This window comes from Eimeria acervulina, genomic scaffold (genome assembly GCF_000499425.1).
Source record: "Eimeria acervulina Houghton genomic scaffold, Eah_scaff7, whole genome shotgun sequence".
Classification (NCBI taxonomy): Eukaryota; Apicomplexa; class Conoidasida; order Eucoccidiorida; family Eimeriidae; genus Eimeria; species Eimeria acervulina.
Genome location: NW_013549647.1, coordinates 105391 through 120390, shown reverse-complemented (window position 1 = coordinate 120390; position 15000 = coordinate 105391). Strand labels below are relative to the sequence as shown.

General features: G+C 48.7%; 6 protein-coding genes across 6 annotated transcripts in view; 2 read left to right on the top strand and 4 right to left on the bottom strand.

Moving 5' to 3' along the window:
• EAH_00002240 (hypothetical protein, conserved) overlaps positions 1 to 2440 on the bottom strand; it is a gene marked incomplete at both ends in the record, with an annotated part of 9472 nt that extends 7032 nt beyond the window's left edge. The window contains 3 exons of the mRNA XM_013394643.1: positions 136 to 266; positions 938 to 1023; positions 1467 to 2440. Of these exons, the coding sequence (XP_013250097.1) occupies positions 136 to 266; positions 938 to 1023; positions 1467 to 2440 (1191 nt within the window). The remainder of the gene's footprint in view (positions 1 to 135; positions 267 to 937; positions 1024 to 1466) is intronic.
• A 1858-nt stretch (positions 2441 to 4298) lies between these two features.
• Positions 4299 to 4778, top strand: EAH_00002230 (hypothetical protein; the record flags this gene model as incomplete). Its single annotated transcript, XM_013394642.1, has 1 exon — positions 4299 to 4778. The coding sequence occupies one exon, from the start codon at positions 4299 to 4301 to the stop codon at positions 4776 to 4778; it is 480 nt and encodes a 159-aa protein (XP_013250096.1).
• A 342-nt stretch (positions 4779 to 5120) lies between these two features.
• EAH_00002220 (hypothetical protein) lies at positions 5121 to 5555 on the bottom strand (the record flags this gene model as incomplete). Its single annotated transcript, XM_013394641.1, has 1 exon — positions 5121 to 5555. One exon carries the CDS (start codon positions 5553 to 5555, stop codon positions 5121 to 5123), a length of 435 nt encoding a protein of 144 aa, XP_013250095.1.
• Positions 5556 to 5934: 379 nt separating this feature from the next.
• EAH_00002210 (hypothetical protein, conserved) lies at positions 5935 to 8211 on the bottom strand (the record flags this gene model as incomplete). The annotated part of the gene is made up of 1 exon (XM_013394640.1): positions 5935 to 8211. The coding sequence occupies one exon, from the start codon at positions 8209 to 8211 to the stop codon at positions 5935 to 5937; it is 2277 nt and encodes a 758-aa protein (XP_013250094.1).
• A 1685-nt stretch (positions 8212 to 9896) lies between these two features.
• Positions 9897 to 13283, bottom strand: EAH_00002200 (proline synthetase co-transcribed protein, putative; the record flags this gene model as incomplete). The annotated part of the gene is made up of 8 exons (XM_013394639.1): positions 9897 to 9952; positions 10562 to 10663; positions 10910 to 11007; positions 11456 to 11595; positions 11795 to 11940; positions 12188 to 12713; positions 12898 to 13084; positions 13195 to 13283. 8 exons carry the CDS (start codon positions 13281 to 13283, stop codon positions 9897 to 9899), a joined length of 1344 nt encoding a protein of 447 aa, XP_013250093.1.
• Positions 13284 to 13695: 412 nt separating this feature from the next.
• EAH_00002190 (hypothetical protein, conserved) overlaps positions 13696 to 15000 on the top strand; it is a gene marked incomplete at both ends in the record, with an annotated part of 2181 nt that continues 876 nt past the window's right edge. Inside the window, 3 exons of the mRNA XM_013394638.1 lie at positions 13696 to 13738; positions 14375 to 14471; positions 14830 to 14952. Of these exons, the coding sequence (XP_013250092.1) occupies positions 13696 to 13738; positions 14375 to 14471; positions 14830 to 14952 (263 nt within the window). The remainder of the gene's footprint in view (positions 13739 to 14374; positions 14472 to 14829; positions 14953 to 15000) is intronic.

Sequence of the window (15000 nt, the reverse complement as noted above, 5' to 3'; positions counted from 1 at the left end):
ACAAACAAACAAAACAAACAAACAAACAAACAAAACAAACAAACAAACAAACAAAACAAACAAACAAACAAAACAAACAAACAAACAAATAAATAAACAAATAAACACAGAAACAAACAAAGGGATGAGACTAACAAGAAGCTTGTGCTCGTTATAACGAAGTGGATATCCTAATATCTTCTTCTTTAAAAGTTGATAAGACACGCGAACATTGGCGAAAAATAAACGAAAGCCAGTCATACACCAACGCACAGTGTGCAGTGTCGCTACACACACAAACCACAAACCCTAAACCCTAAACCCTAAACCCTAAACCCTAAACCCTAAACCCTAAACCCTACACCCCAAACCATTGAAGCCTGAACCCGAAACCCTAAACCATAAACCCTAAACCCTAAACCGTAAACCCTAAACCCTAAACCCTAAACCCTATGCCATGAACCCTAAACCCTAAACCCTAGAGGGGGCTGAGAGGGAGGAGCAGCAGGTGGAAGCGGAGTGAAAGGAGAAGAGACAGAGACAGAGACAAACAAAGCAAGAAAAATAAATAAACAGATAAGCCCAATAAACAGAAAAAGCAGACAAAGAAAGTGATAAAGACGAACAAAGACGCTAAAAGGAGACAAAAGGAGACAAAGAAAGAGACAGAAAAAAGACAAAAGGAGACAAAAAGAATCAAATGCAGATAAAAACAGAAAAAGAGAGACAAAGAGAGAGACAAAAGAAGAGACAAAAGAAGAAACAAAAGAAAGAAGAGACAAAAGAAAGAAGAGACGAAAGAAAGAAGAGACAAAAGAAGAGACAAGGAGGAGACAAAAAAAAGAGACAAAAGAAGGGACAGAAGAAGAGACAAAAGGAGACAAAAGGAGACAAAAGGAGACAGAAGAAGAGACAGAAGAAGAGACAAAAGAAAAGATAAAAACGATATTTGCAGCACCTTCTTTTAGGTGCGTATACCACTTCTCTGCTACACGCGGATTGCGAATGAATTCTGCGGTGTATCGGCAGGTGCTCAGCCCAAGCCTAAAAACAAAAGAGACAAACTAAATAAAATTAAATAAAATTAATTAAATTAAAAACAATTGCTTTAAAAGGAAATAAATAAAAATAGAGGGGGAAATAAATAAATAAAAATAAAAACAAAAATAAACAAACAAACAAACAGAGACAGAGAAAGAGACAGAAACAACAACTAAACCCTAAACCCTAAACCCTAAACCCTAAAACAGGAGACATTGAAGTATAGCAACGCCAATCTCTAACGAGGGTTTAATACACCGCAGAAAAGGAGACAGCCTCTGTAGCAGAAGCTTAAACCCTAAACCCTAAACCCTAAACCCTAAACCCTAAACGGTTCCCCTTGCCGTATTGTTTTGAATTCGCGCTCAGTGCACACAATCACCCTCTTTAACTTGGTGCAAAGGCCAGCTAGGGTTTAGGGTTTAGGGTTTAGGGTTTAAGCTAACCGCCACGTAAGCTTCAATAGCTTTAGAGTTATATTAACTGTAAATCTTGCTGCTGCTTTCAATACCCCTGCTACGCCCCAGGAGTTGCGGGGGCCCCCAGGGCCCCTGGGGCCCCCCATCCCCGCCGAGTATCTTCTATAGGAATGCTGCTGCTGCTGCTGCTGCTGCTGCTGCTGCTTCGACGCATGCGAAGCCGCCGCCTTCCCTGATGGGGTTGAAGCGGAGTCCGGGGTTTGTGCTGCTGCTGCTGTTGCTGCTGCTGTTGCTGCTGCTGCTGTTGCTGCTGCTGCTGCTGTGTTAAACAAACGCCACTGGCTTCTAGAAAGACCTAAACCGCAACTATTCCATGAGAACACACCCTGCTGCTGCTGCTGCTGCTGCTGCTGCAGGAGCTGCTGCAGCACCCGCTGCTGCGGCAGGTGTAGCTGCGAGTGGCGTTGCAGCTGCAGATTCTGCAGCAAAGGTCTTGATTTTGCTGCCTTGCTGCTAATTCCTGCTGCTGTTGTTGCTGCAGGAGCAGCTGTTGCAGCTGCTTCTGCTTCTGCAGCAGCAGCAGCAGCGAGGTGCAGCGACTGCTGCACCCCTATAGATGTGTAGAAGCGCTGCATGTTGCTGCTGAAGCGCTGGCTTATATCACATCCACTAACTGGTAGTTGTCTGTGCGATGGGGGCCCCCGGGGGCCCCTGGGGGCCCCCTGAAGGAGACCTCTATAACGCTGAATATCCGCTAAGCTGCAAGCTGTTGAAGCAAAGTTCAAAGGGGCAGGTGCAGCAGGCGCTGCTGTTGTTGTTGTTGTTGCTGCTGCTGCAGCTGTTGCTGCTGCTGCTGGTGTAGATGCATGGTGCGTGTGTCGCGCTGCTGCACCGGAACCAGCGACTGCCGCTGCCGATGCTGTTGCTGCTCCCGCTGCTGCTGCTGCTGCTGCTGCTGCTGCTGCTGCTGCCCTGCAGCCGCAGGCTAGGGCTGTTTGCATTGTGGTGATGTCTTTAGAGATGCATGAGGAGGATAAAGGAAGGGCTTAGAAGCAAAGGCTGCAGAGAAGAGAAGGTAGAGGGGGCCCCGCTGTTATATTATAAACAGCAGCAACAAGCAGCTGACTCTCTCTACTTAAAGCAATAAAAACCTAAGGGGTTTGTTTACATGGATATATTTAATTCACGCATTCAAATAATTATGCTCTTTGTAACAACAGCTGCTGTTGTTGCTGCTGTTGCTGCTGCTGCTGTTCTTCTGCTGCGGCTGCTGCTGCTGCTGCTGTTGCTGCTGCTGTATATAACGTTTTCAGATGCATGCAGGTGCTGCAGCAGCAATAAAAAAGATAAAAAGAAATAAAATAAATAAATATATTCATTTCTTTAATCTTTTTAAATAAACTTCTTTCTATTGCAAAGTAATACCGCAGTATAGTTCCTCTAACCACTGACGCAGGCATGCATACCTGCTAGGGTTTAGGGTTTAGGGTTTAGGGTTTAGGGTTTATTAAGCTAAGCTCACGAGGAAAATAAAAGGGGTTTATATTAGCGATTCCATTAAATAGGTTTTTAAATGTCTTTTTAGATATATTTATTTACTTTATAGAGATATATTATTTATATACTTTATATAGATATATTGTTTCTTTATATAGATATATTATTTATTTATATAGATATATTATTTCTTTATATAGATATATCGGCTTTTTGTGTTAAATAGGTATATTTCTTCACTTTATATACATGCACACACACACACACACACTCAAACATATATATATACATATATATATATATATATATATATATATATATATGTATAGGAGTGTACATATATAGTATATAGATATACTATCTATATGTCTGCTGTTGCTGCAGGAGCTGCTGCATGCGAGTTCAGGGATTAGCAGCTTCTAGGAGACGAACAAAAAAGAAGAAAACAAAAGAAGGAAGCCCCAAAGCATAGCCGTATGCATGATGCATGCATGCGAAGATTAGGAGATTAGGAGAGAGGTTTTTCTTTTAAAGAGAAGGAGGCATATATTTATTTAATTATCTTTTATATTTTATGTCTTTATGTGTTAGCAAATGCATTAAGATAGAAGATATAAAAGATAATAGACTAAAAAAATCTGTTTCATTTAATGCATGCATTAACAAAGAAAGACGTTTAAACCCTTTTCTACTTCGTTTCTTTATTCTGCATGCGCATGAAAATACTAAAAGACAAACTTTAACTCAATAAAAGGCGTATTGCTGCTGCTGCTGCAGCACTGGAGAGAACTGCTTCCCCTTAGCATCTCCTTGCTTCGTCTAGCAGCAGCAGCAGAAGCAGCAGCAGCAGCAATGGAGCAGTAACAGAAGCAGCAGTAGAGCAGCAGCAGCACCAGCACCAGCAAAAACAGCAGCAGCATCAGCAGCAGCAAAAGCAGCAGCAGCAGTTGAGCAGCATCGGCAGCAACGCAAGCTGCAGCAACTAGAATACAGTAAACAAGGGCAATGTTGTTCAAGACTACCTTTTCCTTTCTTTGAGTAAGTATTCTAAACCCTAAACCCTAAACCCTAAACCCTAAACCCTAAAGCCTAACACGCAAGCTGGGCTCCTTGCTAAACCCCAAACCCTATTCTGTAAACCCTAAACCCTAGAAGCAATGGGGCTGGGGTTTAGGTGCAGGTGAAGAAGAACAGCAAGCCTTAAAAAGAAAGTTTGATTTCCCTATGCTTGTCTTAAGTGTACATCGGCCCGAGCTGCGTATACACCTCAACGGGGCCCACAAGAAGACAAACAAACACGGGCACTGTGGAATATACACACTCAGTCCTTTGAATTAAAACCCCACAAGAAACCCCACCCCAATGGGATCGTCTCCCTGTGGGGTCGACTCCTTTGCGGGGATCGGATCCCACATAGGATCGGATCCTGCGGGGATCGGATCCTGCGGGGACCGGATCCCAGGGAGGATTGGATCTTTGTGGGGATCGGATCCTGCAGGGATCGGATCCCATGTGGGATCGGTTCCTTGCGGGGATCGGATCAATGCTGGGATCGGATCCCAGGGAGGATTGGGTCCTTATGGGGATCGGATCCTTGCGGGGATCGGATCCTTGCGGAGATCGGATAGTGCTGGGGTAGAACCGTTACATGGGATCGGATCCCATGTAGGATCGGTTCCTGCGGGGATCGGATCCCATACGGGATCGGATCCTTGCGGGGATCGGATCCGTACGGGGATCGGATCCACGCTGGGATCGGCTTGTTGCTGGGATCGGCTCCTTGCGGGGATCGGATCCCATATGGGATCGGATCCCATGGATGCCTACTGCAGCAACAATTAACTCTTTTGCCGACCCCTCCAGCTAAATAGTACGTATACAAACCAGCTGGGGTATAAACAGGCCCCTCGATAAAATGCTGCTGCTGGTGCTGCTGCTGCTGCTGCTGCTCTACCGCTGCTGCCGCAGCGGCTGCTCTGCTGCAGCAGTGTCCTCCAGGAAGCTTTGCTGCTGTGGCTGCTGCTGTTGATGATGAGAATAGTACTAATAACTCAATAATAAAATGGTGTTTCGGGTGCTGCTGCTGCCGCTGCTGCCGCTGCTGCTGCCGCTACTGCTGCTGCTGCTGCTGCTGCTGCTGCTGCTGCTGTTGATGATGGTAGTTTTGGTCTCACCGTCCTTGCGTTAGCCTTTTTTGCTGCTACCGCTGACCTTCTCTGCTGCCGTCATTGCTGCTGCAGCAGCAGCAGCAGCAGCTGCTGCTGCTGCTGCTGCTCCTGCGGCAGCTGACCTTCCTTGTGCTTTGCTGTTGCTATTGATGGTGATGTTTGGTTGCGCGCTGCTGTTGCTGCTGCTGCTGTGCTTGTTGCTGCTGTGGCTGCCGTTAGCTTTGCTCTTGTTGATGCTGCTTTTGCTTTGCTGCTTTTGCTGCTGCTGGCGACAGCCTTTTGTTGCTTCTTCTGCCGCTAATGCTGCTGCTGCTGCTGCTGTCCTTGCTGCTGCTGCTGCTATTAGCGATGCTGCTGCAGTACCGCTAGCATTGGCGGTATTGCTGCTGACTCTAGAGCGGCTGCTGTTGCTTCTGCTGCGCTTCTGTTGCTGCTGCTGCGCTGCTGTCATTGCTGCTGCGCTTGCTGCAGTTCTTCTATCACCACCAAATGCCTGGAGGAGGGTTTCCTGCATGTAGTTTGCTGTTGCTACAGCCGACGTTGCTGCTGCATTTGCTGCTGCGCTGCTTCTGCTGCGCTCGCTGCAGCGGTGCTCCCGCTGCACCTGTTGCTGCGTTGCTGCTGCGCTGCTGCTGCTGCACTTGCTGCTGCGCTGCTGCTGCTGCTGCTGCTGCTGCTGCTGCTGCTGCTGCTGCACATTCTACTGCTGCGCTGCTGCTGCTGCACTTGTTGCTGCGCTGCTGCTGCTGCACTTGCTGCTGCGCTGCTGCTGCTGCTGCACGTTTGTGCTTATCCCGCCCATTGCTGGAGACAGCAGGTTGCTTCGAGTGCTACTGTTGCAGTTGCTGCGCTGCTGCTGCGTTTGCCGCTGCAGTTGCTGCACTGCTGCTGCTCCTTTTGCTGCTGCTGCTGCTGCTCCACGTGTCGTTGCCGCTATGCTGTCGCTGTCGGCTTGATGCCCGCAGGGAGGTGGGGTGGGCTGGGAGGCTCTGCTGCTGCTGCTGCTGCTGCTGCTGCTCCTGCTCCTGCTGCTGCTGCTCTTTGCCTGCAGCAGGGGTCCTCAGTATGCTGTTTCTTCTCTGGGCCCTTCTTAACTTATCCCAAAGTGCTGCTGCTTCAAGGCGTAAGCCTCTGCTTATTGTTCGTGCAGCAACAACATCTTGATGCATTTGCTGCCTTATTTGCTGCAGCTGCTGCAGCACCTGCTGCTGCTGCAGCACCTGCTGCTGCTGCTGCCGCTCCGCCTCCCCCATCTCTTCAGGGCCTCCAAACGACAACCTGCTAAACTCTACGCTAAGCTGCTGCAGCCGCTGCTTCAGCTTCTGCTGCGCTGCTGCTGCCTGCAGCACATCGGCCCTGCTTGCTGCTACTTGCTGCTGCATCTGCAGCAGCAAGTCGTGGTGGTTCTGCTGCTGCAGCCGGATGCTGCTAAGGCTGCTCTTAATTTCGCACTCAAATGCTTGTTGCAGTTCGTGCTGCTCCTGCTGTTCTTGCTGCTGCTGCTGCTGCTGCTGCAGTTGCTGCTGCTGCATAGGGGCCCCTGGGTATACGGCTCTAAGCAGCAGCGCGGTATCCCACATCTGTGCTTGCTGCTGCAGCAGTACCTGCTGCAGCAGCAGCAGCTGCTGCAAGTGTTCTTGCTGCTTCGCGGAGACCTTTCCCTTGCGGCACTGCATATCTCTCAGCAGCCGCAGCACCAGCTGCTCTACTCTAACTCTCTTAACTCTTTGCTGCAGCAGCTGCGCCAGTGTTGCTTCATCCTCAGGAGAAAGGCAGCAGGAAGCCGAAGCGGGCTTCTTTAGAGCGTCTTGCACCTGCTGCTGCTGCTGCTGTTGCTGTTGCTGCTGCTGCTGTTGTTTTTGTTGCTGCTGCTGTTGTTTCTCCTGGTGCGCGAGCTGCTGCTGCTGCTGCTGTTGTTGCTGCTGCTGCTGCTTTGTTTGTTGCTTCTCCTGGAGGTTTCTCTGCTGTTGGTGTTGCTTGTAGGGCTGTTGTTTTTGCAGCAGCTGCTGCTGCTGCTTCTGCTGCTGCTGCTGCTGCTGCTGCGCCTGCTGGGAGCTGCTGCCGCTTCCTGCTGAGCCTTCAGGGCTCGTAGAGAGAATCTGTTTGTCTTGGTGGCGGTGTATATACCTTAACTCGGAGATTCTATCGATGTGGGGTTTTCTGCTGTACATTCTTCTGTGCTGCAGCAGCATCTGCTGCTGCTGCTGCTGCTGCTGCTGCCGCGGAGGCTGAGGCGGAGTTGGCAGCAGAGGGCTCAGGGGTGAAGAGCTCTGACCCCTTCGCTCCCTGAGGCCTGCAGCAGGCAGCAGCAAGCGTCTCCCTTCTAGCTGGGGGTTCTGCAGCAGCGGCTGCTGCTGCTGTTGCTGCTGCTGCTGCTGCTGTAGCAGCGGGTGCTGCTGTAGCGGAGGCGGAGGCGGGGGTTGCTGCGGCGGTGGGGGCGGCTGCTGCGTTGAATGCTGCTTCCGCTGCTGCTGCGGAGGCAGCTGCTGCTGCTGTTGTTGTTGCTGTTGTTGTTGTTGTTCGTGCTGTTGCTGCTGCTGCTGCGGCAGCTGCTGCTGTTGGTGGTGCTGCTGCTGCAGCTGCTTGCGGTGAGACCAGCGAGGCTGGGAGGGGGCGGCGTTAAAGGCATCAGGGTGAAGCAGTTGATCCAGATGCTGCAGCTGCTGCAGATGCTGCTGCTGCAGCAACTGCTCCTGCTGCCGCTGGTACTCTAGTAGCTGCTGTACTAAGGGGTGTGCATCATTATAGCCCCTCCATAGAGGCGCATCGTTTGCTGCTGCTGCTGCTGCAGCAACAGAAGGATCAGCATCCCAGCAGTGCCGTCTGGAGTGTACGCATTCCTCGTGCAGCAAATGCTGCTGCTGCTGCTGCTGTTGCGTCAGGAGCAGCTGCTGCTGCGGCAGCAGCTGCTGATGAAAAGGTGGCGTCAATTGCTGCTGCAGATGCTGGTGCTGAAGAAGGCATTGCTCCTGGACGCAGTGCTGCTGCAGCCTCTGCTGCTGCAAGCGACGCTGCTGCTGGGCGTGTTGCTGTTGTTGCTGTTGCTGCTCTTGCAGCAGCAGCTGCTGCTGCTGCGCCTGGGTCGCCGCCTTGAGAGGCTCGCCCATGGGCACCAAGGGGCCCAACTCCCTGCAGCTGCAGTGCATGTTAATGTGCTGCTCGCAGCAGCAGCAGCACCAGCAGCAGCACCAGCATCAGCTGCAGCGGCTGCAGGGGGGGGTATATGAGGGCCCCAATGAATAAAAAAGGGTCTGGTGGGGCAGACTAACGTAAAAAGAAGTTCTAAAAGAAGATGAAACGTAAAAACAAAAGCTATAAAGGTTTTATATATTCTTTTCTTCCTATTAAAACCCTCGGGTGTATGCGCAGCTGCTGCGGGCCAAGCAATATGCGGGGGTGATGCAGAGAGCAGGAGATTGAAAAAAAAGAGAGTTTTACGATAAAAGAGTAAAACATAAGATTTAAATAGTATATTTAATTTAAACGGCTTCAAAACAAAGAACAATACAAAGAAAAAGCCTCTAAACACAGCCCTCATCCACATAACACAAACACACTTTCTCTGCAGCACCCTCCTCCTGTTGCTGCTGCTGGCTTCATAAATATTAAAGACCAGCAAATATCGAACAACAAAAAACAAACAAACACAAACAACTCAACCTCATCATTCAAACGCAGCCCCACCCAACAAAGCGCGGCCCCACAGGGCCCCCACAGGGGCCCCCACAGGGGGCCCCCACAGGGGCCCCCACAGGGGCCTCCAAAGGGGCCCCCCAAAGGGTCCTTCTCCGCCTCTAATAGGGGCCCCACAAGGGCCCTTATAGGGGACACACAGGGGGCTTAATAGGGGTCTTTTTAAGGGCCGTTAGAGGGGCCTCCACATGGGGCGGGAATCCCCACATACGATCCCACCTACTGGGATCGTCCCCACAGACGATCCCACCACCTGGGATCGTCTGTGGGGTAGGATCCTGTGTGTGGGGCCCTTGTGGGGTCTCTTTATCGGGGCCCTTAATGATGAAGTTAGGGTTTTATTGCATTAGAAGGAAGCCTATGCATATGCTGCTGTATAATGAAGGAGACGCTCCGCTGTGCAGCTGTTGGTGTTATACTAAAAAATTAATTTTATTTCACAATCTTTATCGATAGCTACATAAAAACAACAAAAAATAATTAAACATAAACAGCAAGAGCTGCACTCTACCAGAAAAAGAGACAGCACTGTCTCCTTTGATGCAGCAAAGGAGACTGAGTTGAGTAATAATCTAATATAATGCTGTCTCCTTTTATAGATAAATATATATATGTATATATATATATAATATTATATAGTATTATATATATTATATATATTTGTGTATGATATAGTCATACGAGCACTTGTTTGTATTTAATATTATGTTTATCGAGGATATATTTATGTTTATATATATATATATATATGTACAAATATATAAATAAAAATATGTATAGTTATATATTATACTCTACGATATATAAAAATATAGTTTAATATATATACGCATACATATTGCATTTCTACAAGTGCTCGTGTATATATTAAATATATATAAATGTTTGTATGCAGTAGAAATACTGTTTGTCTTTGTCTGCCTTCATGCATATTAAATATTTTTATTAATATAAATATGTTATATTTATATTTATTAAGGTGAAAATATAATTTATTACAATCGTAATATAATATATAATCAATCATATACACCCTCTAAAAACAGACTGCATCTTAAACCCTAAACCCTAAACCCTAAACCCTACAATAAAATAAACCCTATATTGCTTTCAAAACAGTGAGGTTGAAGGAGCTGCTGCCCTTAACCCTAATCCCTGAACCCTAAACCCTAAACCCTAAACCCTAGACACTTGGAGTGCACTGCATGCATGCAGAACTTTGGGGCTTGTTGCATGCAGTTGGCTATTTGAATTTGTACGGAGATTAAAAGCATAATAAATTCGGCAAACGTATTCTATTTAAAATAATATTATATGAAGAGCAGGGCCCCGCTTGCAGCAGCAGCAGTGCAGCAGCAACAGCAGCGCAGCAACAGCAAAAAGAAAGGCGCTCGCTGCACAACAGCAGCAGCAGCCCCTTCTTCAAGCAGAAGCAGCTGCAACAAATCTATTGCACGCAGCAGCAAACAGCTGCTACTTGCTGCAGCATTTATGCATGCATGCGGGCTCTATCTGCTGCTGGTGTCTGGGGCTGCATGCAGAAGAACAGCACCCAATGAAGCATATATATATATATATATATATGCATGTATATAAATATAAAGAAACCCCCTTCATTTAATCTGCATGCATGCATGCTTGCATGCATGCATGTATGTCGCCCATTCCTTGGGCTGTATGTGGGGCTGAAACCCAAGCATCTAAAGGCCCTAAACCCTAAACCCTAAACCCTAAACCCTAAACCCTAAACCCTTCGGGTTTTACGCGCCCCAAAGATTGCGGTGCCGACTCGGACTTGAGTACTGCCGTGGGCGATTGCCGCCTGCATATCTCGAGACATCCCCATGCTCAACTCTAAGTCTTCGCCTACAAACAAATAAACAAATAAACAAATAAACAAATAAATATATATATATAAAAGAATAGATTAGTATTATCGTCTTATTTATCTTAATAAAGATAATGTATCGAATAACATGCAGATATATATACATATATATATATATATGTATATATGTATGTATATATATATACATATATACATATTTATAAGAAGCGTATCTTTATCTAAATTAATTATAATTATATTTATTTATTTGCAGACAACCGCACCCCCTAAACTTTCTCTGATTGTGTCATTGGCCAGCGCAGCAGTTTTTAGCTCCGCCATTCTTGTAAACGCTTCCTCTGCTGCTGTTGCTTCTTGAGGCCTGCAGCACCGCAAACAAAGCCCCAAACATGCATGCATGCATGCATGCATGCATGCATCCATGCAGCTGGTTGTACACCCCAAAAAACTAATACAGCAGAAGTAGCAGTAGCAGCAACAGCAGCAGAACGACTATCACTACTAGCAGCAGCACTATCAGCAGCAGCAGCAGTAGTAGCAACATCGGCAGCAGCAAATGCAGCAGCAGCAGAAACATCAGCAGCAAATGCAACAATAGCAACATCCGCAGCAGCAGCAACATCAGCAGCAACATCCGCATCAACATCCGCACCAGCAGCAACATCAGCAGCAACATCCTCACCAGCAGCAGCAACATCCTCACCAGCAGCAGCATCAGCAACAACATCCGCAGCAGCAGCAACATCAGCAGCAGCAACATCAGCAGCAGCATCAGCAGCAGCAGCAGCAGCAGCAAGGGTTGAGCATACGCAACAGTCATGAAGCCTCTGAAGATTAGACTGTCGCATTCTTCTACGATGAGAAGAGCTAAGTCAAGCGCTAGCTGCAGAGTTGAAGGCCAGTCAGAACCCAACACACCTCTCTTCTGAGGATCTCCTCCTGCGTTTACCTAAACAATTAAACAAATAAACAAATAATTAATTAAATTAATTAAATTAAATTAATTAAATTAAATTAATTATATCAATATACACCAACTCATCCTTGCAGAAATACACGCGTGCGTGGAGGGCTTCAAACCCACGCATTTTACTGCTGTTGCTGTTGCTGTTGCTGCTGCTGCTGTTGCTGTTGCTGCTGCTGCTTACCTGCACCAACACTCTGAGCCGTCTCCCTAATTTTCCTGCTTCTTTATCCAGCAGCAAAGCGAGATCCTCTGAGTCTACAGAGTCAACAGAGTGTAGATGAGGCACCTTCTTCAGCAGAGCTCTCACTTTGTTTGACTGGAGGCCCCCTGCAGCAAACCCTAAACCCTAAACCCTAAACCCTAAACCCTAAACCCTAAACCCTAAACCCTAAGCCCTAAAGGGCAGTCATTCACGAGGGAAGATATTAATATAGCCCCTAACTCTGCATACCCCTCCAGCATTTGCGTAGAACAACCCTTAAACCCTAAACCCTAAACCCTAAACCCTAAGTAGGAGAGCGTCAGAGAAGAGGAAAGGAGCTGCGTATACACCCGAAACCCCACACCTCCCTACCAATCAAATGCCACTTCAAATCATCCGGAAGCTTTTTTGATTTGTCAATTAACTCTTGAGGGTAATTCTCTCCGAAATGTTGTAGGCCTGCTGCTGCTGCTGCAGCAACAGCAGCAGCAGGATACGTCTTTGAAACAGCAACCAGAAGAGGAATCTTCACTTCTGTCCCTGCTGCTGCTGCTGCTGCTGCTGCTGCTGCTTCAATCTCCGCCAGAACTACTTTAACCTGCGTTCCCACATAGTCATAGTCTTCGGGGCTACCCTCATTGTCATCCGCATGAGGCACCCCTGCTGCTGCTTCTTCTGCTGCTGCTGCTTCTTTTGCTGCTGCTACTTCTGCTGCTGCTGCTGCTTCTGCCTTTGCTGTTTCTGCTAATGCTTCTGCTTCTGCCTTTGCTGTTTCCGCTAATGCTGCTGCTGCTGCTGCTGCTGCTTCTCCTGATGCTGCTGCTGCTGGTGGTGTAGTGGAAGGCATTGCTGCTGCTGCTGTTGCTGTTCCTGCTGCTATTGCTGCTGCTTGTTGAGGCTGCCAGCAGCAGAGACTAAAATAAAGGAGGCAGAAACAGCGAAAGAGAGAGGCCCTTGAAGAGGAAGACATCGCCGACGCTAAACCCTAAACCCTAAACCCTAAACCCTAGGCTTGAAACTCAAACCCTCTCCCCTGTACGAGAGAACCGTAGACAGCAGAGAGACCACTCGAAGAGACACACAGGATATCCAGAGTGCGTCTGCTGCTGCTGTTGTTGTTGTTGCTGCTGCTGTTGCTGCTGCTGCTGCTGCTGTTGCTGCTGCTGCTGCTGCAGCCTCAGGAGAAGGGGAGGTGTGCTAACGGTAAGAGGAGACAGCGGGAGACGGAAGGTCCCTATACACCCCAATTTCGAATCCCTCAGTTCGCCTCTCTAAACCCTAAACCCTAAACCCTAAACCCTAAAACAAGAAAGTAATAACAATCGGCATGAACGAAATGCTGCAGCAATTCTTTACTCCTAATTGAGGCCCGAGGGCACCCAACAATACACGCACACACCAGCAGCAGCAGCCGCAGCAGCAGCAGCTGCTGCTGCTGCTGCTGTGGCCGTTGGCTGCTGCGCTGCATGTGCGGCCCCCCCTGGGAAGCCAGCAGCAGCAAGAGGAGCCGCAGCAGCAGCCGCCACAGCAGCAGCAGCAGCAGCAGCAGCAAGGATTTTTAATATTTCCTATTTAAAGATATTTGCATGCCGAGCTGCTTCCTTAGAAAGGACAGACGCATCAGTTCGCCTCCTGAGGTGCAGCAGCAGCGGCAGCAGCAGCAGCAGCAGCCGCAGCAGCAGCAGCAGCAGCAGCAGATTAGCAGCAGCAGCAGGTGTCAGGCATCAGCTGCAGCCTCTTTTAAACAGCAAGTTGTCTATTTATAAAGGGGCATCCATAGAGAGAAGCGCTGGGCTTGCATGCAGTGCGGCTTAGTCTCAAACCCTAAACCCTAAACCCTAAACCCTAGCCTTGCTAGGGGGCAGCAGCAAGCATCGGAGATGGTGCGAAGTTTCAACACCAGGGGTCGCGGTGGCCAGCTAGGTGAGGCCTTATAACCTCCCCAAACCCTAAACCCTAAACCCTAAACCCTAGACCCTCGTTTCTCTTCATTCTTCTGTCTCTCGAGCCCCAAATCTCTCTGTCTCCTTCTGTCTTTTTCTTTATCAACTTCTTTCAATTCTTCTATCTTCTGTGGGGTCCCCCAGCCAGCGGTATCTTTATCCAGTTGGCTGCGCCTATCACACTCTAGGGGCCCCTGGGGCCCCCCCTTTAGGGGCCCCCCAGGGGCCCTTAAAGCCCCACAGGGGCCCCTGGGGGCCCCTAAGGGGGCCCTATAGCCATGCGGGGGCCCCCGGTGATAGCCTATGAAGCCTTTTGAACGTGCGGGGCCCCGGGGGCCTCTGGGGGCCCCACAAGTTCTTGTGGGGCCCCCAAAGGCCCCCGGGGCCCCCTAGAGGTCTTCTTCTGGGTGCTGATTGTTAGGGTTAAATGATTGTTAAGGACTGTCTTATTATCTAGGGGCCCCCCTTGATGCTTGTGGGGGCCCCCTTTGTGTTTGCTGATTTTCTTTGTTTCATAGGGTGTGTATACCCTAGCCAGAGAAGGAAAGGGTTGGTCTAGGGTCTAAGATTCAGGGTTTAGGGTTTAGGGTTTAGGGTTTAGGGTTTGTGGGTGCAGGTCGGCTGCCTCCTTCTAGGGGCAGAGGGCGAGGCAAGGCGTTGGGCTGGGGCCGGAGTTACTTCGGCCCGCGGCCAGCCTATCTGCAGAGAAGCAGGTAGCTGTCTCCTTTGTCTTTATTGTCTGTCTCTTCTGTTTATTTGTCTGTCTCCTTTGTCTTTATGGTCTGTTTCTTTTGTTTATTTGTCTGTCTCCTTTGTCTTTATTATTTGTTTCTTTTGTTTGTTTGTCTTTGTTTTTTTTGTTTGTTTTGTCTCTCCTTTGTCTCCTTTTTGTCTTTCATTTTTCTCTTTTTGTCTCCTTTGTGTTTATCTCCTGTCTCTTTCTTTCGTCTCCTTCGTCTTTTACTGCTGCATATATATATATATATATGGCTTTATTAGGGTTTGCTGCTGCGGGTTTAGTGTTTAGGGTTTAGGGTTTAGGGTTTAGGGTTTGTGTGTTTGATTATGAAGGTACGGGTCTCGGGGTTCGGTGGGTCGCATCGGGGGTTTGGGGCGAGCGATGGCTCGCCGCAGCGGTCGGCAGCAGCAGCAGCAGCAGCAGCAGCAGCAGCAGCCGCAGCAGCAGCAGCAGCGGTTTGGAAGGGGTCGTGGGCGTGGGGGCCGGGGCCGCAGGGGGGGGGG